This window comes from Hordeum vulgare, chromosome 6H (genome assembly GCF_904849725.1).
Source record: "Hordeum vulgare subsp. vulgare chromosome 6H, MorexV3_pseudomolecules_assembly, whole genome shotgun sequence".
Classification (NCBI taxonomy): Eukaryota; Viridiplantae; Streptophyta; class Magnoliopsida; order Poales; family Poaceae; genus Hordeum; species Hordeum vulgare.
The window spans coordinates 555212553-555235286 of NC_058523.1; the positions used below are offsets into that span (position 1 = coordinate 555212553).

The 22734-nt window shown below is 44.6% G+C and overlaps 2 protein-coding genes across 2 annotated transcripts; both read left to right on the top strand.

The window, feature by feature from the left end:
• Positions 1–17992: 17992 nt before the first annotated feature.
• Positions 17993–20635, top strand: LOC123404123. The gene is made up of 2 exons (XM_045098047.1): positions 17993–18633; positions 20113–20635. The coding sequence occupies exon 1, from the start codon at positions 18001–18003 to the stop codon at positions 18475–18477; it is 477 nt and encodes a 158-aa protein (XP_044953982.1). The 5' UTR covers positions 17993–18000; the 3' UTR covers positions 18478–18633; positions 20113–20635.
• A 123-nt stretch (positions 20636–20758) lies between these two features.
• On the top strand, positions 20759–22547 carry LOC123404124 (glucan endo-1,3-beta-glucosidase 8-like). The gene has a single exon (XM_045098048.1). The coding sequence runs from the start codon at positions 20877–20879 to the stop codon at positions 22353–22355; it is 1479 nt and encodes a 492-aa protein (XP_044953983.1). The 5' UTR covers positions 20759–20876; the 3' UTR covers positions 22356–22547.
• The last annotated feature ends 187 nt before the right edge of the window (positions 22548–22734 follow it).

Sequence of the window (22734 nt, forward strand, 5' to 3'; positions counted from 1 at the left end):
GAAGACATCTACGCATGAACCTAGCTCATGATGCCACTGTTGGGGAACGTCGCATGGGAAACAAAAAATTTCCTACGCGCACGAAGACCTATCATGGTGATGTCCATCTACGAGAGGGGATGAGTGATCTACGTACCCTTGTAGATCGTACAGCAGAAGCGTTAGTGAACGCGGTTAATGTAGTGGAACGTCCTCACGTCCCTCGATCCGCCCCGCGAACAATCCTGCGATCAGTCCCACGATCTAGTACCGAACGGACGGCACCTCCGCGTTCAGCACACGTACAGCTCGACGATGATCTCGGCCTTCTTGATCCAGCAAGAGAGACGGAGAGGTAGAAGAGTTCTCCGGCAGCGTGATGGCGCTCCGGAGGTTGGTGATGACCTTGTCTCAGCAGGGCTCCGCCCGAGCTCCGCAGAAACGCGATCTAGACGAAAAACCGTGGAGGTATGTGCTCGGGCTGCCGTGGAAAAGTCGTTTCAAATCAGCCCTAAAACCTCCGTATATATAGGTGGGAGGGAGGGGACCTTGCCTTGGGGCTCAAGGAGCCCCAAGGGGGTCGGCCGAGTCCAAGGGGGAAGGCTCCCCCCCCCCAAACCGAGTTGGACTTGGTTTGGTGGGTGGGAGTCCTTCCTTCCCTTCCCACCTCCTCCTTTTTTTTCTTTTCTCTTTGATTTTCTTTCCTAGGCGCATAGGGCCCTTTTGGGCTGTCCCACCAGCCCACTAAGGGCTGGTGTGACACCCTCAGGGCCTATGGGCTTCCCCAGGGTGGGTTGCCCCCCCCGGTGAACTCCCGGAACCCATTCGTCATTCCCGGTACATTCCCGGTAACTCCGAAAACCTTCCGGTAATCAAATGAGGTCATCCTATATATCAATCTTCGTTTCCGGACCATTCCGGAAACCCTCGTGACGTCCATGATCTCATCCGGGACTCCGAACAACATTCGGTAACCAACCATATAACTCAAATACGCATAAAACAACGTCGAACCTTAAGTGTGCAGACCCTGCGGGTTCGAGAACTATGTAGACATGACCCGAGAGACTCCTCGGTCAATATCCAATAGAGGGACCTAGATGCCCATATTGGATCCTACATATTCTACGAAGATCTTATCGTTCGAACCTCAGTGCCAAGGATTCATATAATCCCCTATGTCATTCCCTTTGTCCTTCGGTATGTTACTTGCCCGAGATTCGATCGTCAGTATCCGCATACCTATTTCAATCTCGTTTACCGGCAAGTCTATTTACTCGTTCCGTAATACAAGATCCCGCAACTTACACTAAGTCACATTGCTTGCAAGGCTTGTGTGTGATGTTGTATTACCGAGTGGGCCCCAAGATACCTCTCCGTCACACGGAGTGACAAATCCCAGTATTGATCCATACTAACTCAACTAACACCTTCGGAGATACCTGTGGAGCATCTTTATAGTCACCGAGTTACGTTGCGACGTTTGATACACACAAAGCATTCCTCCGGTGTCAGTGAGTTATATGATCTCATGGTCATAGGAATAAATACTTGACACGCAGAAAACAGTAGCAACAAAATGACACGATCAACATGCTGCGTCTATTAGTTTGGGTCTAGTCCATCACGTGATTCTCCTAATGACGTGATCCAGTTATCAAGCAACAACACTTTGTTCATAATCAGAAGACACTGACTATCTTTGATCAACTGGCTAGCCAACTAGAGGCTTGCTAGGGATGGTGTTTTGTCTATGTATCCACACATGTAAATGAGTCTTCATTCAATACAATTGTAGCATGGATAATAAACGATTATCTTGATACAAGAATTATAATAATAACTATATTTATTATTGCCTCTAGGGCATAATTCCAACAGTCTCCCACTTGCACTAGAGTCAATAATCTAGCCCTCACATCATCATGTGAATTATATTGTAATAAATCTAACACTCATACAGTTCTGGTGTTGATCATGCTTTGGCCGTGGAAGAGGTTTAGTCAGCGGGTCTGCTACATTCAGATCCGTGTGCACTTTGCATATATTTACGTCCTCTCCCTCGACGTAGTCGCGGATGAGGTTGAAACGTCGTTTGATGTGTCTGGTCTTCTTGTGAAACCGTGGTTCCTTTGCTAAGGCAATGGCACCCGTGTTGTCACAGAACAAGGTTATTGGATTCAGTGCGCTTGGCACCACTCCAAGATCCGTCATGAACTGCTTCATCCAGACACCCTCCTTAGCCGCCTCCGAGGCAGCCATGTACTCCGCTTCACATGTAGAATCTGCTACGACGCTTTGCTTGGAACTGCACCAGCTTACCGCACCCCCATTAAGAATAAATACATATCCGGTTTGCGACTTAGAGTCGTCCGGATCTGTGTCAAAGCTTACATCGACGTAACCTTTTACGGCGAGCTCTTCGTCACCTCCATACACGAGAAACATCTCCTTAGTCCTTTTCAGGTACTTCAGGATATTCTTGACCGCTGTCCAGTGATCCACTCCTGGATTACTCTGGAACCTACCTTCCATACTTATGGCCAGGCTAACATCCGGTCTAGTGCACAGCATTGCATACATGATAGAACCTATGGCTGAAGCATAGGGACGGAGCGCATATGCTCTCTATCTTCATCAGTTGCTGGGCACTGAGTCTTACTCAATCTCGTACCTTGTAAAACTGGCAAGAACTCTTTCTTGGACTGTTCCATTTTGAACCTCTTCAAAACTTTATCAAGGTATGTGCTTTGTGAAAGTCCTATCAGGCGTTTTGATCTATCCCTATAGATCTTAATGCCTAGAATGTAAGCAGCTTCTCCTAGGTCCTTCATAGAGAAACTTTTATTCAAGTAACCCTTTATGCTCTCCAAAAACTCTACGTTGCTTCCAATCAGTAATATGTCATCCACATATAATATTAGAAACGCCACAGAGCTCCCACTCACTTTCTTGTAAATACAAGATTCTCCAACCACTTGTATAAACCCAAATGCTTTGATCACCTCATCAAAGCGTTTGTTCCAACTCCGAGATGCTTGCACCAGTCCATAAATGGATCGCTGGAGCTTGCATACCTTGTTAGCATTCTTAGGATCGACAAAACCTTCGGGTTGTATCATATACAACTCTTCCTTAAGGAAACCGTTAAGGAACGCCGTTTTGACATCCATCTGCCAGATTTCATAATCGAAAAATGCAGCTATTGCTAACATGATTCTGACGGACTTAAGCATCGCTACGGGTGAGAATGTCTCATCGTAGTCAAATCCTTGAACTTGTGAAAAACCCTTTGCCACAAGTCGAGCTTTATAAACGGTCACATTGCCGTCAGCGTCCGTCTTCTTCTTAAAGATCCATTTGTTCTGAATAGCCTTGCGGCCCTCAGGTAGTACCTCCAAAGTCCACACTTTGTTCTCATACATGGATCCTATCTCGGACATCATGGCTTCTAGCCATTTGTTGGAATCTGGGCCCACCATTGCTTCTTCATAATTTGCAGGTTCATTGTTGTCTAACAACATGATTGATAAGACGGTATTACCGTACCACTCTGGAGCAGCACGTGGTCTCGTCGACCTGCGTGGTTCGACAGAAACTTGAACCGGAGTTTCATGATCATCATCATTAACTTCCTCCTCAACCGGCGTTGCAACGACAGAGGTTTCCCCTTGCCCTGCGCCACCATCCAGAGGGATGAGAGGTTTGACAACCTCGTCAAGTTCTATCTTCCTCCCACTCAATTCTCTCGAGAGAAACTCCTTCTCGAGAAAAGCTCCGTTTTTAGCAACAAACACTTTGCCCTCGGATTTGAGATAGAAGGTGTACCCAACTGTCTCTTTTGGGTAACCTATGAAGACACATTTTTCCGCTTTGGGTTCCAGCTTTTCAGGCTGAAGCTTTTTGACATAAGCATCACATCCCCAAACTTTAAGAAACGACAACTTTGGTCTTTTGCCATACCACAGTTCGTATGGTGTCGTCTCAACGGATTTTGATGGTGCCCTATTTAAAGTGAATGCAGCTGTTTCTAATGCATAAGTCCAAAACGATAACGGCAAATCAGTAAGAGACATCATAGATCGCACCATCTCTAATAGAGTACGATTACGACGTTCGGACACACCATTACGCTGTGGTGTTCCAGGCGGTGTTAACTGTGAAACAATTCCACATTGTCTTAAGTGAGTACCAAACTCGAAACTCAGATATTCACCCCCACGATCAGACCGTAGGAACTTGATCTTCTTGTTACGATGATTTTCCACTTCACTCTGAAATTGCTTAAACTTTTCAAATGTTTCAGACTTGTGTTTCATCAAGTAGACATAACCATATCTACTCAAATCGTCAGTGAAGGTGAGAAAATAACGATATCCGCCGCGTGCCTCCACGCTCATCAGACCACACACATCGGTATGTATGATTTCCAACAAGTCACTTGCACGCTCCATTGTTTCGGAGAACGGAGTCTTAGTCATCTTGCCCATGAGGCATGGTTCGCATGCGTCAAGTGAATCAAAGTCAAGTGACTCCAAAAGTCCATCAGCATGGAGTTTCTTCATGCGCTTTACACCAATATGACCTAAGCGGCAGTGCCACAAAAATATGGCGCTATCATTGTTAACTCTAACTCTTTTGGTCTCAATGTTATGTATATGCGTATCGCTATCAAGATTCAATATGAACAATCCTCTCACATTAGTTGCATGACCATAAAAGATGTTACTCATAGAAATAGAACAACCATTATTCTCTGACTTAAAAGAGTAACCGTCTCGCAATAAACAAGATCCAGATATAATGTTCATGCTTAACGCAGGCACTAAATAACAATGATTTAAGTTCATCACTAATCCTGATGGTAACTGAAGTGAAACTGTGCCGACGGCGATTGCATCAACCTTGGAACCATTTCCTACGCGCATCGTCACTTCATCTTTCGCCAGCCTTCGTCTATTCCGCAGTTCCTGTTTCGAGTTGCAAATATGAGCAACAGAACCGGTATCGAATACCCAGGCACTACTACGAGAGCCGGTTAAGTACACATCAATAACATGTATATCAAATATACCTGATTTTTCTTTGGCCGCCTTCTTATCTGCGAGATACTTGGGGCAATTGCGCTTCCAGTGACCCATACCCTTGCAATACTAACACTCCGTTTCAGGCTTAGGTCCAGCTTTGGGTTTCTTCGTCGGATTGGCAACAGGCTTGCCGCTCTTCTTCGAATTACCCTTCTTGCCTTTGCCGTTTCTCTTGAAACTAGTGGTCTTATTCACCATCAACACTTGATGCTCTTTACGGAGTTCAGACTCTGCGACTTTCAGCATCGCAAACAACTCGCCGGGAGACTTGTTCATCCCTTGCATGTTGTAGTTCAACACAAAGCCTTTATAGCTTGGCGGCAGTGATAGAAAGATTCTGTCAGTGATAGCCTCTTGCGGGAGTTCAATCCCCAGCTCAGCTAGACGGTTTGAGTACCCAGACATTTTGAGCACATGTTCACTGACACACGAGTTTTCCTCCATCTTGCAAGCATAGAATTTATCGAAGGTCTCATACCTCTCGATCCGGGCGTTCTTCTGAAAGATAAACTTCAACTCCTGGAACATCTCAAATGCTCCATGACGCTCAAAGCGACGTTGAAGTCCCGGTTCTAAGCCATACAAGACTGCACATTGAACTATTGAGTAGTCCTCCTTACGTGCTAACCAAGCGTTCTTAACATCCTGATCAGCCGTAGCGGGTGGTTCATCTCCTAGCGCAGCATTAAGGACATAATCCTTCTTCCCAGCTTGTAAGATTAGCTTAAGATTACGAGCCCAGTCTACAAAGTTGCTTCCATCATCTTTCAACTTAGCTTTCTCTAGGAACGTATTAAAATTCAGGATGACTGTAGCGTGAGCCATGATCTACAACACAAATATATTCAAAGTGGACTTAGACTATGTTCAAGATAATTAGAGTTTAACTTAATCAAATTATTCGCTAAACTCCCACTCAAAAAGTACATCTCTCTAGTCATTTGAGTGGTTCATGATCCACTTACACTAGCTCAAGTCCAATCATCACGTGAGTTGAGTATAGTTTCAGTGGTAAGCATCCCTATGCTAATCATATCACCTATATGATTCATGATCGACCTTTCGGTCTCATGTGTTCCGAGGCCATGTTTGCACATGCTAGGCTCGTCAAGCTTAACCCGAGTGTTCCGCGTGCGCAACTGTTTTGCACCCGTTGTATGTGAACGTTGAGTCTATCACACCCGATCATCACGTGGTGTCTCGAAACGACGAACTGTAGCAACGGTGCACAGTCGAGGAGAACACAATTTCGTCTTGAAATTTTAGTGAGAGATCACCTCATAATGCTACCGTCGTTCTAAGCAAAATAAGGTGCATAAAAGGATTAACATCACATGCAATTCATAAGTGACATGATATGGCCATCATTACGTGCTCCTTGATCTCCATCACCAAAGCACCGGCACGATCTTCTTGTCACCGGCACCACACCATGATCTCCATCAATGTGTTGCCATCGGGGTTGTCGTGCTACTCATGCTATTACTACTAAAGCTACATCCTAGCAAAATAGTAAACGCATCTGCAACAAACGTTAGTATAAAGACAACCCTATGCCTCCTGCCGGTTGCCGTACCATCGACGTGCAAGTCGATATTTTCTATTACAACATGATCATATCATACATCCAATATATCACATCACATCGTTGGCCATATCACATCACAAGCATACCCTGCAAAAACAAGTTAGACGTCCTCTAATTTTGTTGTTGCATGTTTTACGTGGTGACCATGGGTATCTAGTAGGATCGCATCTTACTTACGCAAACACCACAACAGAGATATATGAGTTGCTATTTAACCTCATCCAAGGACCTCCTCGGTCAAATCCGATTCAACTAAAGTTGGAGAAACCGACACTTGCCAGTCATCTTTGAGCAACGGGGTTACTCGTAGCGATGAAACCAGTCTCTCGTAAGCGTACGAGTAATGTCGGTCCAAGCCGCTTCAATCCAACAATACCGCGGAATCAAGAAAAGACTAAGGAGGGCAGAAAAACGCACATCACCGCCCACAAAAACTTTTGTGTTCTACTCGAGAAGACATCTACGCACGAACCTAGCTCATGATGCCACTGTTGGGGAACGTCGCATGGGAAACAAAAAATTTCCTACGTGCACGAAGACCTATCATGGTGATGTCCATCTACGAGAGGGGATGAGTGATCTATGTACCCTTGTAGATCGTACAGCAGAAGCGTTAGTGAACGCGGTTGATGTAGTGGAACGTCCTCACGTCCCTCGATCCGCCCCGCGAACAATCCCGCGATCAGTCCCACGATCTAGTACCGAACGGACGGCACCTCCGCGTCCAGCACACGTACAGCTCGACGATGATCTCGGCTTTCTTGATCCAACAAGAGAGACGGAGAGGTAGAAGAGTTCTCCGGCAGCGTGACGGCGCTCCGGAGGTTGGTGATGACCTTGTCTCAGCAGGGCTCCGCCCGAGCTCCGCAGAAAGGCGATCTAGAGGAAAAACCGTGGAGGTATGTGCTCGGGCTGCCATGGAAAAGTCGTTTCAAATCAGCCCTAAAACCTCCGTATATATAGGTGGGAGGGAGGGGACCTTGCCTTGGGGCTCAAGGAGCCCCAAGGGGGTCGGCCGAGTCCAAGGGGGAAGGCTCCCCCCCCCCCCAAACCGAGTTGGACTTGGTTTGGTGGGTGGGAGTCCTTCCTTCCCTTCCCACCTCCTCCTTTTTTTTCTTTTCTCTTTGATTTTCTTTCCTAGGCGCATAGGGCCCTTTTGGGCTGTCCCACCAGCCCACTAAGGGCTGGTGTGACACCCTCAAGGCCTATGGGCTTCCCCAGGGTGGGTTGCCCCCCCCCCCCCGTTGAACTCCCGGAACCCATTCGTCATTCCCGGTACATTCCCGGTAACTCCGAAAACCTTCCGGTAATCAAATGAGGTCATCCTATATATCAATCTTCGTTTCCGGACCATTCCGGAAACCCTCGTGACGTCCGTGATCTCATCCGGGACTCCGAACAACATTCGGTAACCAACCATATAACTCAAATACGCATAAAACAACGTCGAACCTTAAGTGTGCAGACCCTGCGGGTTCGAGAACTATGTAGACATGACCCGAGAGACTCCTCGGTCAATATCCAATAGCGGGACCTGGATGCCCATATTGGATCCTACATATTCTACGAAGATCTTATCGTTTGAACCTCAGTGCCAAGGATTCATATAATCCCGTATGTCATTCCCTTTGTCCTTCGGTATGTTACTTGCCCGAGATTCGATCGTCAGTATCCGCATACCTATTTCAATCTCGTTTACCGGCAAGTCTCTTTACTCGTTCCGTAATACAAGATCCCGCAACTTACACTAAGTCACATTGCTTGCAAGGCTTTTGTGTGATGTTGTATTACCGAGTGGGCCCCAAGATACCTCTCCGTCACACGGAGTGACAAATCCCAGTCTTGATCCATACTAACTCAACTAACACCTTCGGAGATACCTGTAGAGCATCTTTATAGTCACCCAGTTACGTTGCGACGTTTGATACACACAAAGAATTCCTTCGGTGTCAGTGAGTTATATGATCTCATGGTCATAGGAATAAATACTTGACACGCAGAAAATAGTAGCAACAAAATGACACAATCAACATGCTACGTCTATTAGTTTGGGTCTAGTCCATCACGTGATTCTCCTAATGACGTGATCCAGTTATCAAGCAACAACACTTTGTTCATAATCAGAAGACACTGACTATCTTTGATCAACTGGCTAGCCAACTAGAGGCTTGCTAGGGATGGTGTTTTGTCTATGTATCCACACATGTAAATGAGTCTTCATTCAATACAATTATAGCATGGATAATAAACGATTATCTTGATACAGGAATTATAATAATAACTATATTTATTATTGCCTCTAGGGCATAATTCCAACAGGATACGCACTGGAGGATTTGCAATATGTTCATGATTCGCTTATAGTGGGTGGCGAGATTGACAGAAACTTACACTCGAGTAAGGGAGTTCTGCGCATATAGGAATAAATAGGACTTGATGTTTAATGCTATGGTTGGGTTTACCTTAATGATTTCTTGTAGTTTCAAATGTTTTCTAGAGGTCCAATCATAAGTGCATTTGATCCAAGTATGGAAAGTTTGTTAGTGTATGTCTCTCCCTCATTGCACATGATAAATATCTATCATGTTATATTCAATTGTCTATGGACACTATTTTTCTTGCGTTACACAAAAAGCTTTCTACTAAACAGCCCCAAACTTTTATTTCCATGCTCTTTATTTTCTTGCAAAACAGCACCTAACTTTTATTTACTTGTTCTTTATTATTTTGCAAATCTATCTATTACACCTACTAAGTACTTCTAGTTTTATTCTTGTTTTAGGTAAAGCAAACGTTAAGTGTGCATAGAGTTATATCGGTGGTTGATAGAACTTAAGGGAATATTTGTTCTACCTTTAGCTCCTCGTTGGGTTCGACACTCTTATTCATCGAAAAGGGCTACAAACGGCCCCCTATACTTGTGGGTTATCAAGACCTTTTTCTGGCGCCGTTGCCGGGGAGCAATAGCGTGGGGTGAATATTCTCGTGTGTGCTTGTTTGCTTTATCACTAAGTAGTCTTTATTTTGTTCTTGTTTTCTATCTTTAGTTATGGGTAGGAAACACAAAATACAAAAAAATAGTTGTACTATCGAACCAATGGTTGAAGAACCACCCAAAATGTATCATACTGCTGAAGCTTTCTACTTGGATCATCTTTGATCCCTATGTGCTCGTGATGATACCCCAATTAGTTTAGTTGAGGTCAAATCATTAGATGAGCATGCTTATTATGTGCGACACCACTTATCTCAAAAAGGGAAACTTTTATGACATCATATTAATACTTTGCATTACAGTGCTTGGAATTTATGTGAAATTTATGATTTTACTTGTTCTTCTAAAGACCCTAAGAAACACCTTCCCTACCAATGTGAGTTTAGTGATAATGGAATCTTATCTTATTATGCTACAGGTGTTTATAGTTATTATGATGTTGAACAGATGGAAGAATTGGTTGCTTTTAAGGGTGCTTATGAAATTGCTTCTTTGATTGAAAAGTATGATGCTACTCTTTAAAAATCTGAAAAAATTACCATACTTAAATATAGCTATGAAAACTATGCTTCTAATGCTTATGTTAAACTATATATTGAGGACTCCTCTCTTGTCCAAGAAGAGATTAATATTTTGCAGGAGCCTATGGAAGAAGAAATTGATGAAACTGTGAGTTCATTGGATGAAAAAGATGATGAGGAGAATGAAGAACAAAAGGAGGAAGAGCGGATTAGCTACACGTGCCCACCTTCTCATGAGAGTAACTGTTCAACTCATACATTGTTTAATTTGCCTTCGTGCTTACCGAAGGATGAATAATATGATAACTCCTATGATCCCATTGATTCTTCTGAAATATCCCTTTTTGATGAAATTGATGCTTGCTATGCTATAGCAATTTGATCGGTGATTCTATTTGCTCAGGCTTGGAATCTTTGGGAAGATGGAAAAGCAACCAAATTTGTGGACCGCTTGTTATAATATCTTTAATATGGATTCCTCAAAAACATCTTCAATATAGGATCAAGTTATCTTTGAGATATCTGTGAAACATATTTAATATGACATCCTACGAGAATAAGATGAGGTGGGGGCGGGGGCCTTGGCCTCCTCCCCTCAAAAGCATACACTAGGTTATTAGTTCAATTATGTTAATCCCAGTTTAGCCCATATGTTTGTGGCTCCCTGTCATTAAAATGTGCCCGGGATCAAGCCATTAGAGATATTTATAGGACACAACGAGCATCTGGAGGTTTTCATCGAACCCAAGAAGTATGGTACAACGCCGACGCGGTTGCAACTGATACGATCGATGAAGCAAAGTCAACGGGCAACGTCCATCCTCTGGATGACATGTTTAGTATATTGTTCCAAAGGAAGATGTGGATAACATTTTCGGGGCATGTGAAGATGTCTTGGGTAGTTGACCCAAAGTAGTTTTTGTCGAGGTTGATGTGATGGAGGCTGGACCTGCCATGGAAGGAAGGGAGTGGATGAGAGAGGGAGTTCTTCCTGAGGTTGATGTTCTGCAGATATTCAAGGCTGGAGATGCTTGGAGGTAGGTAGACCACAAGGTCTATAGATTGGAGGTTAATGCTTGCAACATGCCCAACAGGGTTGCAAGTGACCCCCTTGTCACCCTGGGAGCGTGCTTTGGTCGGTGTGTTTTGGCCAAGACAGAACCTATGAGTTGGTCATTGCTCTTTCAATGTCGTGGAGAACCATCACGTCACTTGGCTGATGGTGGCACCGGCATGAGGCATGGCGGCCTAGAGGATGAAAGTGGTGTGCCCTTGCGTCTACAATAGAATGGACATGCGACCATGGAAGGATGGTCGAGGCGGACATCAAACGGATGATGGACGATGAGGATAGCGGGAATAAGATGGGCGAGGAGGAAGAAGAAATCACAGGTGGTCTTGCATTCGGGTTAGGGCAGCTTCCGATCACATATTTGGGGACACCAATACATTATCGGAGACTCACAAATGCTGAATGGAAACACATTGAGGAGAGACTGCAAAAAAGACATAGCAGTTGGAAAGGTAAACTGCTGCCTCTCGATGGAAGATTGGTCCTCATAAATTCAGTACTAAGTAATATGGTACTATATATGATTTCCTTCTTCTACTTGCCGAAAGGAGTTTTACATAAATTGGATTATTTTCAATCAAGATTCTTTTGGCAAGGAGATAGCAAGAGAAAGAAATGCCGACTGGCTAAATGGAGTGTGGTTTGCCGTCCCAAAGACCAAGGCGGCTTGGGCATTCATGACCTTGAGGTTGATAATAGGGCCCTCCTCGGCAAGTGGTTGTTTAAACAGCTGACGAAAGATGGTGTGTGGCAAACCCTCCTAAGGAGGAAATATGTGGGTTCCAAGGCGGTATCCCAAGTATACTAGAAGCCTGGGGATTGTCACTTTTGGGCGGGACTAATGGCTACGAAGAAATATTTCTTCTTCTATGGATCCTTCTCGATTAATGACGGCTCGGAATTAGACTCTCAGAGGACAAGTGGCTAGGAAATTCCCCACTCCAGGAACAATATCCGCCTCTATACAATATTGTGCGCCACAAGGGTGATACTATTGCCATGGTAATGGAATCATTTCCACCAAATGTGACGTTCAGAAGAGATTTAATTGGACCCAGACTCCAATCATGGAACATCCTATTCCAGCTGTTGTCCACGGTGCAATTGTCATCTGGGTCTGATTGCTTTCAATGAAATCTCCATGGGAACGGACAATTCTCAGTGGAGTCTATGTATAGAGAGTTAATCCAGTCTGATGTGCCAGTTGATAATAACAAGAAGATCTGGAATATGAAGATACCTCTTAAGAATAAAATATTTGCATGATATCTTCGTCTTGGAGTCATTCTTACTAAAGATAACCTTATTAAGAGGAATTGGCATAGAAGTCCGCAATGTGTCTTTTGTCATCATGATGAGACAATAAAACATGTATTCTTCCGATGCAAATTGGCTCATTCTATATGGTGAGTCATTCAAATAGCTTCTGGCTTGTATCCTTCCTGTAGTGTTGCTAATGTATTTGGCAACTGGTTACATGAGATTGATCACAAGTTTAGAACTCTTCTCAGGATGGGAGCGCTTGTCGTTATTTGGTCACCTTGGTTATGTAGAAATGATAATGTTTCTAACAATAAAAGTACTTCTTCGTTGCAGGTTATCTACATATGTACCGACATTCTTCGTTTATGATCCTCTCTACAACGCGTGGAGAATCGAGACCTATTTACGGAGGTGTGTACACGATTAATTGAAGGCTACGACGAGGGATACTTTTACCCAACATGGGTGGCAGCATGATCTTAGGATTGGCCCCCTCCGCTTTAGGCGTTATATGGACTCTACATGTTTCCTTGTATTTCGCCTTTTTATTTATTGTTTGTGTCAGAGGAACTTTTTGGCTATGTGTGTCTTGATTATGCAGAGGCAGGGTATAATGCTTAAATTTTTTAAGTAATAAAATGCCTTTTTTCAAAAAAAAAGGTTTTGCATTGACAACTCGTTCCTTTTGATGGTTATATGGTTCAATCAGTCACCCATCAAAATTTGGCGCTCATCGGACTAACGCGAAGTGCGTGAAACGTAGTTTAATGACTTTAGATTTCAAAATTTTAGAGGCTAGGGCTGCTGATCCGTATCTCTTACAAACAATTACAAAAGCGGTAAATAAATGGCACATACACAAATGTTCAATTTTTGCATGATAATATGTGTCTCACTTATATTATAAGATCATAATACAAACGTTTGCACAAAGAAACAACAACCAAGAAATAAAATTACAATCAAGACTAAAGAATCATCTGAGTTTGACACCTCGTCCGTCACGTGCCTTCAACACTATCATAGCAGTTGCCTAAGAAAAAATAACTAATCGCCTCCTCATCCAAGCTTGACGCGTCTCCATCATGGATATACATAATGTTTTTGTTTTGTTACGCAACCATTCAATTGGTAATTCTTATTCATAAGTAAGTACCTATACTAAAGCGGGAAGCTTTCCTTTTTCTTGGTTTTCTTGACTTCCTTTCTTACTGCTACTTTTCAATTATGTGTTCATTAGTGAACAGTAAATACAAAAGTGTCAAGTTGTGAATGGTATCGAGTGTCAACAGTAGTCAACGGTGAACAATATTTTGGAGACAAAAATACACACTACCTCAGATAAAAACCCAGATATTTTTATAGGTTAAGATTTAGGGTTTTTCTAAATATCATTCTTCTCCGCGGCGTACAGATGAAGAGCCGCCTTGATCGTCTCCCGCTCCTTCCTGGTGATGGTGCTATCGAGGCGCAAAACTGTAAATCGGAACAATACATTTGCATGAACAGTAAACTGTGAGGAAACTAGTTCTTGGCTAGATTTTTTACACCACAACAACATTGAAAAGTGCAGCAACATTTACACGTACAGAACCAAACAATATCCAAATAAATCAAGAACTCCTAACCTAATAGCCCAAATAAACCAAAACAACAATAAATCATAATAGTAAACAGGAGTAAATGGGGATAATAACCGACATACCGTTACACCAAGTAGCAAATCACTGGACACCAATAATTGCTATTTCCAAGTGCAAGCCATAGAGAATATGATGAAGATAGAGCTTCTAGCTCAACTGCCATTAGGTAGCGATATGTATCCATGCCCAACTAAACAGTCTTCTTCGTCCAATTAAATACCAAGTATCAATTGATGCGCCACAAAATAATCTGCTTGCAAACCCAACATAAGCAAATTTGCTTCGTAGAATAACCTACCTGAAGCAAATTGGCTTCGTAGAAAAATGAAATACCTCAGTCACAAGGAAACGAGATATTGACAGACAACGTATAATTTACAATATAATTAAGAAATAATATAGCATTGATTCTGCATCCCTTAATTAATGTCAACAGGCCTCACATGGTGAAGAAATTTTACAAGGACAAAAATCTAATGATTTACCCTCAGACAACAACTAAAAAATGATTTTCGATTTGTTGCACCATATCTAGAATAATTTGTTCTACACCGCACCTGTATCATGTTACCCTTTGCCATAAATAAATCACTGTCGTTCTAATTCTTTTAACAAGGATGCTTTGTTCAAAACTCCAATCACATTCTTTACAAAAAACACGAAATGGACGGTACCGGCAGCAATCTTTTCCGCTCTATACAAAAACAAGACAAGCATTTCTACGCAAAAGGACAAAAATAGTAACTCCAAAGGATGTAAAGATTTTATAAATAAACCTATTGCACCGATGGACTTTACTAATACGAACCTACACCTCCTTTCCTTCCAATAAAATCCTAACAAAACAAAACAAGTCCAACTGACAAAACATGAAAAGAGACCTGCATGCAATAAAAATAAATTTAAAGTATTTATCAAAAATATAAACGAGGCTTGCCATGGACGCGACATGCGCCCCACATCTTTGGCGCTAGTTTTGTAATGAAGACGCTAGACCGTCCTTAAACTGCAATACTGTCCATATGTACCATATCACAAATTGCTAAGGTTCTTTGACACTATTGAGATGGTATGGTTTTATGCCCACTTAGAAAACAAATGAGGTATGGTTTTATGCTCACTTAAAAAACAAATGACTACATAAACGAAAAGATGATAATCATCATTACCTCCCATGGTTTCTCTTTGCCCTGGACTCATCTTCAATCAATCAAGCCCTGGGAAGAAACGAAAAGGATTATTTGCATATATCATATATATGAAGAGTGGCAGTACAAACTTAACTTTTTCCGAATTTTTACTTCCTCACAATGTAGGTGGTAAAGGAGTGGGGTGGTTACATAGGTTTATGACAGTTTGTGATTGGTCATTGGGTGAGGGAGCCAGCTCCACCCCCGTGAAGGGGGGGGGAGAGATTAAGGCAGCTGCTATGAATCAGCAGGATGATTTTTCAAAAATCATCCTACTAGCCAGCCATTGGATCAATGTGGTGGTGGACATTGGATCGCACGCAACACCATGGTAGCAGCAATAACACAACAACTTCAAACGAAGTGGTGCTGTCCCGGCAAAGCACCACTACAGCTCTCATGGTGCACCGATGCTTCCGATGAAGCTCCAACGCAGCACGGATGTGTCCGGCGAAGCTTCATTGCAACTCCGGAGGAGCTCCAATGCAGCACCAATTTGTCCAGCGAAGCTCTATTGTAACTCCGACGAAGCTACGTAGCATCGCCATCTATGCTTCTGACAGACCGGCGTTGCTCCATTGCAGCTTCAAGTGAATGTCGTCTGAGCTGTCGTGCCCCGGTCGTCCTCTCGACGCGGTTACCATCGCAGCATCGATCGATGCTCCATTGCACCACTGGACGGCCTTGACGGAGCTTCATCGCAATCCCCACCCCACTCCCCCGCCTAGTGAAGATCCATCGGTTGCGACGGGTGCTGCGACGCAGCATGGAGGCCATGGCGGAAGCTCCATCGCAGATGCTCGACGCAACACGTGGTGACGACGACGGAAGCTGACATGCAGCATCGGCGGCCATGGGGATGTTGCGGTGCAGTTTGCCGGCGACGAGCGCTCAATTGCAGCTCCGCCGCATGTGACTTGCAGCACCAGCCGCGTCGCCTCGAGGTTGCACCGCAGAGTTGTGCCATGGATGAGTTGCTACACCGGCGCACCAACAGCCGTCGTCGAGCACCGCATCACATCATCGGTAGTGCTGACAAGCGCCCGCCTCCCCCTGTGTGCATGTCATCTCCATGGAGTTGCAACACCCGTGGAGGTACCGCCCGGGGCTCCATCGTCCTTCATTACAGCACGGGATGCAGCAAGGTGGTTAGCGTTGTCGCTCCTCCTCGCTCGCTTCCATAGATTTGCTGCATTTTGCGTCGCTCTGGAAGCTCTTTACGAACGAAGATGGGGAATTAATGAGTGGAGGAAAGAGGACGCGAAAGGATAAGGATGTAGCTGAGGAAGGGATGGACGGACCCGCAGGGCACGTGTCGATCAGTGGGTGCGGTTTATCTTTGCATGTTATTATCTTGTACTCCCTCCGTTCATAAATATAAGTCTTTGTAGAGATTTCACTAGTGGGCTACATACGGATGTATATAGACATACTTTAGAGTATAGATTCAATCATTTTGCTCCGTATGTAGATCCTTAGTGAAATTGCTTAAAAGACTTATATTTAGGAACGGAGGGAGTAGATTTAAAACGTTTTTTCTCTTCCTAATCTCTCCCAAATGATAAAGCACGGAGTGCTTTCCGTCGTGGTCGTTTTACAGGAAACCCCTTACTGTTTTCCGAAATTAACCCGCAGTCCGAATTTAAGTGAGAAACGAATCTTTTTTTTGTATTTTTACAGGAAACCTCCTGTGGTTTTCCGAAATCAACCGCAGTACATAATTAAGTTACAGAACGAATCGTCTTTTGAAATTTTTGTAGAAACCTCCTTCAGTTTTTATAAAATAAACCCGCAATACATACTTGAGTAAAAAAACAATACATACTCGAAAACACCCCTACAGTTTTTAATTAATTCATCTATAGTTTAATTATAAGTCCAAAATACTTTAAAAAATCATATATTTTAAACGGTAACTCGAATTTTACATTATTATATATAAAATTTTATAGAAAAATATGTAAAATCTGAATATAATGCTAGTTTATCTATTTAATTTTCTTTATTCTGTTTATAATGTAATTTTAATTAATAGTGACGCGCACAATCTGAATATAATGTTATTTTATCTATTTAACAATTTTAAAATAATATTAATGCTGTAATTTTAATCAATAGTGTACGATCCATTTTTCATAACGAGGCATATCCATGTTGTTAATTAATCCACGGTCTAATTATAATTAACAAATACTTTAAATATATATATCTTTTAAACTGTAACTCTAATTTTAAATTATTACATATGAACTTTCATCAAAATATGTGTTGAATCAAAATATAATGTACCTTACCTATTTAATTTTTAAAATTTCTATTTATAATGTAATTTGAATCTATAGTGATGCGTACAATCTAAATATGATGTTATTTTACTTATTTAACAATTTTTAAATTCTATTTATGTAGTAAGTTTAAGTAAAGGTCTCAAGTCATGATTATTAGGTTAAGACGTGTTGTATGGTTTGCTCCCGTTGCAACGCACGGACTCTTTTGCTATCGATGATTATTAGTTTAAAATAAAGTATCGATGGCTTTTGTCGTCTTCATGGCAGTTTTACAGAAAAGCCCTTCTATTTCCTGGAAATCAACCCGCAGTCCTTTTGTAAGATAAAAAAACGTTTCGCTTTTACGTAAACCTCCCTCGCAATCACCACGCGTCATGGCTTATCCATTCCCATCCTCCACCGCTGGGCCGACGGGCAAGAAGGCGATGGAGCTCTGGGAGCCTCCGGAGGGGCCTTCTCGTCGGCGAAACGAGGCCGAGGGGGCGGGCGGAGGCCAAAGCGGGGCGGCACGGGTGGGCAGGGGCGATGCGGACGGTCGGGACCGCGCGAGCGCGCGGAGGTGGAGAGGGCCAGGCGTGGTGACGCGGAGAGCCAGGCCGAAGCGGGGCGGCGCGGGAGGCCAACGGGTGGGGGCGGTGCGGACGACCGGGACCGCGCGGGGCGTAGTGTCGCTGGGGCGGCCGGAGCGGCGAAGTCCACGGCGCGCACCACACGCCACCGTCAGCTGCTCGCTACCGGCTGCGTTCGGGCCGATGCTGCGCTCACGGGAGGAAGGCGCGGCTGGCTGCGGGCTGGCGCTGCGCTCGCAGGAGGCAGGCGCGTCTGCCGCCACCGGCGTTCGCCGGCCGTGAACCATCGCTAGACCATGTCTGTGCCTTTGACGAGCACCAACGGCTCGTTTTCGGGCCTTCTCCCCATGGACGAGCAGGACAACGAGTCCGGCCCCATCAGCGGTTGCTGCTGAATTACAACAACCACGGTGGTTGTTGTATGTCCCAATGTCAAAGGTTCGGCATTTGTTGCTGGTGAATTCTGAATTATCATCCTCTTTTCTGGTTGCTGTCGAATGCTTAATTCTGGACCAATATTCAGTCAGAAATCAGTAGCAACATTGTAAGATTGGAATTATGACAGAAAACTGAAGATTATCACTGAATCTGAAGTCTCCAAAATTGGAGCCTGTCAAACTATAATTGAAGTTTAACTGAATTCATCCACATAACTGAATTTTTAGCTTCTTTTTCTTCATGTAGTAGCTGATGGAGTACAGTAGCTGGCATTTTTATTTACTCCATTGGGACTATAAATTGATGAGGAGTACAGTAGTAAGGCACTGTAAATTGATCATAATTTTTTTATTACAACATGGGAGTCGTACATGACTTGTAGAACATCTAAAGTTCTGTTAGATCAACTTCTTGGAGTTTATTTGCCAAGGACCGCCACACTGAATTTTGACGTTCTTGGTTTTTAACCTTGTGAGCTGCTGGAACTAGAAGCATCCAAATTTTAGAGGAAATAAAAAAGGCCGTATTTGATATGCATCTTGAAAAGGTGCCCAGACCGGATAGTTTCACCTGTCTTTTTTCAGGAAATGTAGGGAATTCATCATGGGTGTTGTAACGCTCCATTATTGCGATTCTAACAATAAAAAAATAATCAGGCTGGTCAAGGTGAGGGGAATGTGCCCCCTCCAGTATTAAATTACATATGATACTATCTAATTAGATGCATGCTCACTATAATGCCTCATTTTTCTTGTAATTTGCAAATTTAGCATTCTACCCACAAGACTTGCAGTTATCTCTGTTTAATTTAAGATTAGGAGAGTTGGCTAATCTCTTATGCATACATACAGTGTATATTTCTCAACATGGAGAGTAACAAATTGTTTTATCTCTTTGGTGTTGGTATATAACATATTTTTTGTCTTTTGTCTATTTATTGCATGTAATGTTTTGTTACGGGATTGTAAATTTAATAGACATCGAGATCCGTTTGTATCTGTGAGCAAGAATTATCTTCACCTTGTCGTGGCAATGATCAAGATTTCATCGGAATATCTGTTCACAGAGCCTCTCAGATCAATACATATTTTATAATTCTGTAGAATAATTCTTCATACTAAAGGTGAGGAACAAGGCCTAGATTATGAGCAATCCAGTAATCCACCCTTCGTTCTAATGGTAGCAATGTGTTCTGAACTCTGATCATGCTTATATTTGAATTTTCTGTGCAAGTAGGGACATATTTGATTGATGGTGATTATGGTTTGAGCAATCAAAGCGTTCTGTCCCCTTTTCATTTTCATTTGCTTTTTTCTCTCTCTTAAGCAAAGAATAATGAATGATTCATATCTGACTGAACATCCAAATCTGTATTATCTATGTAATGTAAACTACTGATAGAATTCAAGACTAACAGTTAGGCCCTTCTGTTTGTTTCAAGACATCTTTGAACTCTGATCTGTGACTATGCATGAACAGAAACTACGATGGCGGATGGTTCCGGAAGGCAGGCCGTGGCCGGTGCCGTGGAGCTCGCCCCTCTTCATTATAGCAAGCCACATCGGTAGATATATGCTGCAAGTTGTCCAGAGAATCAACATGGTTGAGGCTAGAAGATCGGTGGCTGCATTTACAAATAAGAAATACACAAACCTTAGATTCTTGATTTGAGTCATAACAAAAGGAGGATGAGGCTAGAAGAATCAATAGAAGATCGGTGGCTGCATTTGCAAATAAGAAATAAGAATCAAGCAGCAGCCAGGAACTGAAGAAAGATCATAGCAGGTCGGAGTAACGTATTAGCCTATTGTGCAAAAAAAAGTTGATCACTTATGAATGTATATTTATATACACCTAAAAAATTCTTCCGTTGCAACGCACGGACATTTTTGCTATAAAGATTAATAGGATGGAAAGAGCCCGTATTTGCCCGTACGTCTAGCATTTTTGGTAAAGGAGACTGGGAGAGATTGATCAATATACTTGCACCAGTTTGGATTAATCAACCCGTAATTATTTCAAGTTGCAAGTGTAGCTAAAAAATAAGTTACATGCATGTGTGCATGCATGGAGGAGAAATGGGTGAGACTCCAACCGCTTTCCCCGCCATTTTCCTCTCCTCTCCTCTCCCCTGCTTTCCACAGCCCCGCGAGGAGGAGGGACACACACCACGAGCACCACCAGACCCCAACGTACCAAAACTAGCTACGATCACGCCGGAGCAAGGAATCGATCGCCCTGGCATGGCTCCGCCGCTCCTGCGGCTGCTGGCCGGCGTGGCCGCGCTGCTACTCGCCGTGGACGTGCCCCCGGCGTCGGCCTCGAGCTCCACCGTCGACCTCGGCGTGAACTGGGGATCGCAGTGCACGCACCCGCTGGACCCCTCCGCGGTGGTCAAGATGCTCAAGGAGAACGGGATCATGAAGGTGAAGCTGTTCGACGCGGACCCCTGGCCCGTCGGCGCCCTCCTCGACTCCGGCATCGAGGTCATGCTCGGCATCCCCAACGACATGCTGGAGACGATGACCAGCTACGGCAACGCCGAGGACTGGGTGGCGGAGAACGCCACCAGCTACGGGGACAGGCTCAAGCTCCGGTACGTGGCGGTGGGGAACGAGCCGTTCCTCAAGAGCTACAACGGCAGCTTCATGAAGACCACCGTGCCGGCGCTCAAGAACATCCAGAAGGCGCTGGACGAGGCCGGGCTCGGCGACAAGGTGAAGGCCACCGTCCCGCTCAACGCCGACGTGTACGTCGGCGACAAGCCGTCCGAGGGCAAGTTCCGGCCCGACATCGACGACGTCATGACCGACATGGTCAAGTTCATGCACGACCACGGCGCGCCCTTCGTCGTCAACATCTACCCCTTCCTCAGCCTCTACCAGAGCGACGACTTCCCCTTCGAGTTCGCCTTCTTCGACGGCGGCCACAGCATCCAGGACAACGGCGGCGTGAGCTACTCCAACGTGTTCGACGCAAACTACGACACCCTGGTGAGCGCGCTCAAGAAGGCCGGCGTGGCCAACCTCAAGGTCATCGTCGGCGAGGTCGGCTGGCCCACGGACGGCAACAAGAACGGCAACGCCAAGCTGGCGCGGCGCTTCTACGACGGGCTCCTCAAGAAGCTGGCCAAGAACGAGGGCACCCACCTCCGGCAGGGCAAGATGGACGTCTACCTCTTCGGGCTCTTCGACGAGGACATGAAGAGCATCGCGCCGGGCAACTTCGAGCGGCACTGGGGCATCCTCACCTACGACGGCAAGCCCAAGTTCGCCATGGACCTGTCGGGGCAGGGCAACGACAGGCTGCTCGCGGCCGTGCCCGGCGTGGAGTACCTGCCCAAGCAGTGGTGCGTGTTCGACGAGGACGCCGCCAAGGACGGCAAGGGGAAGCTGCCGGGGAACATCCAGTACGCGTGCGCCAGCGGCGACTGCACGGCGCTGGGATACGGCTGCTCCTGCAACGGCCTCGACGAGAAGAGCAACATCTCCTACGCCTTCAACATGTACTTCCAGATGCAGGACCAGGACGTGCGCGCCTGCGACTTCGACGGCCTCGCCAAGATCTCCGACAAGAACGCCTCCACCAAGACCTGCCTCTTCCCCGTCCAGATCATCAGCGCCGCCACCGTCCCGGCGAGGCGATGGCCCGCGCCGTCGCTGCTGCTGGCATTGTTGGTCGTGCATGCCCTCGTGATGACGACGACGGGCTTTATCATGTAGATGTAGAAGAGGGGGTCGGACGACAGACATCGGGGGGAGGAAATCACGTAGCGTCTAGCACCAACGATATTCTGGAAATCTTAAAATGAATCGAGAGAAATGCAAGCACCGATGCCCAGAAAATCATGAACTAAATCGAGGCCAACCTGAAGACGATGGCCATCCTAAATCGAGAGAAATGCAAGCACCAACGATATTCTGGAAAGCTTGAGTAAAATTTGTAAATACAAAAGACGATGGCCCACCTGAAGACGATGAATGAACACATCTCCATAGGCAGAGAGCATTATTGGGCTATTGGCAGAGCGGCAAGTTTTCCGCTATGCAAACATGTCCTCATATTGCCATCGTTTCCTTTGATGTTCTTCAGACACAGGTG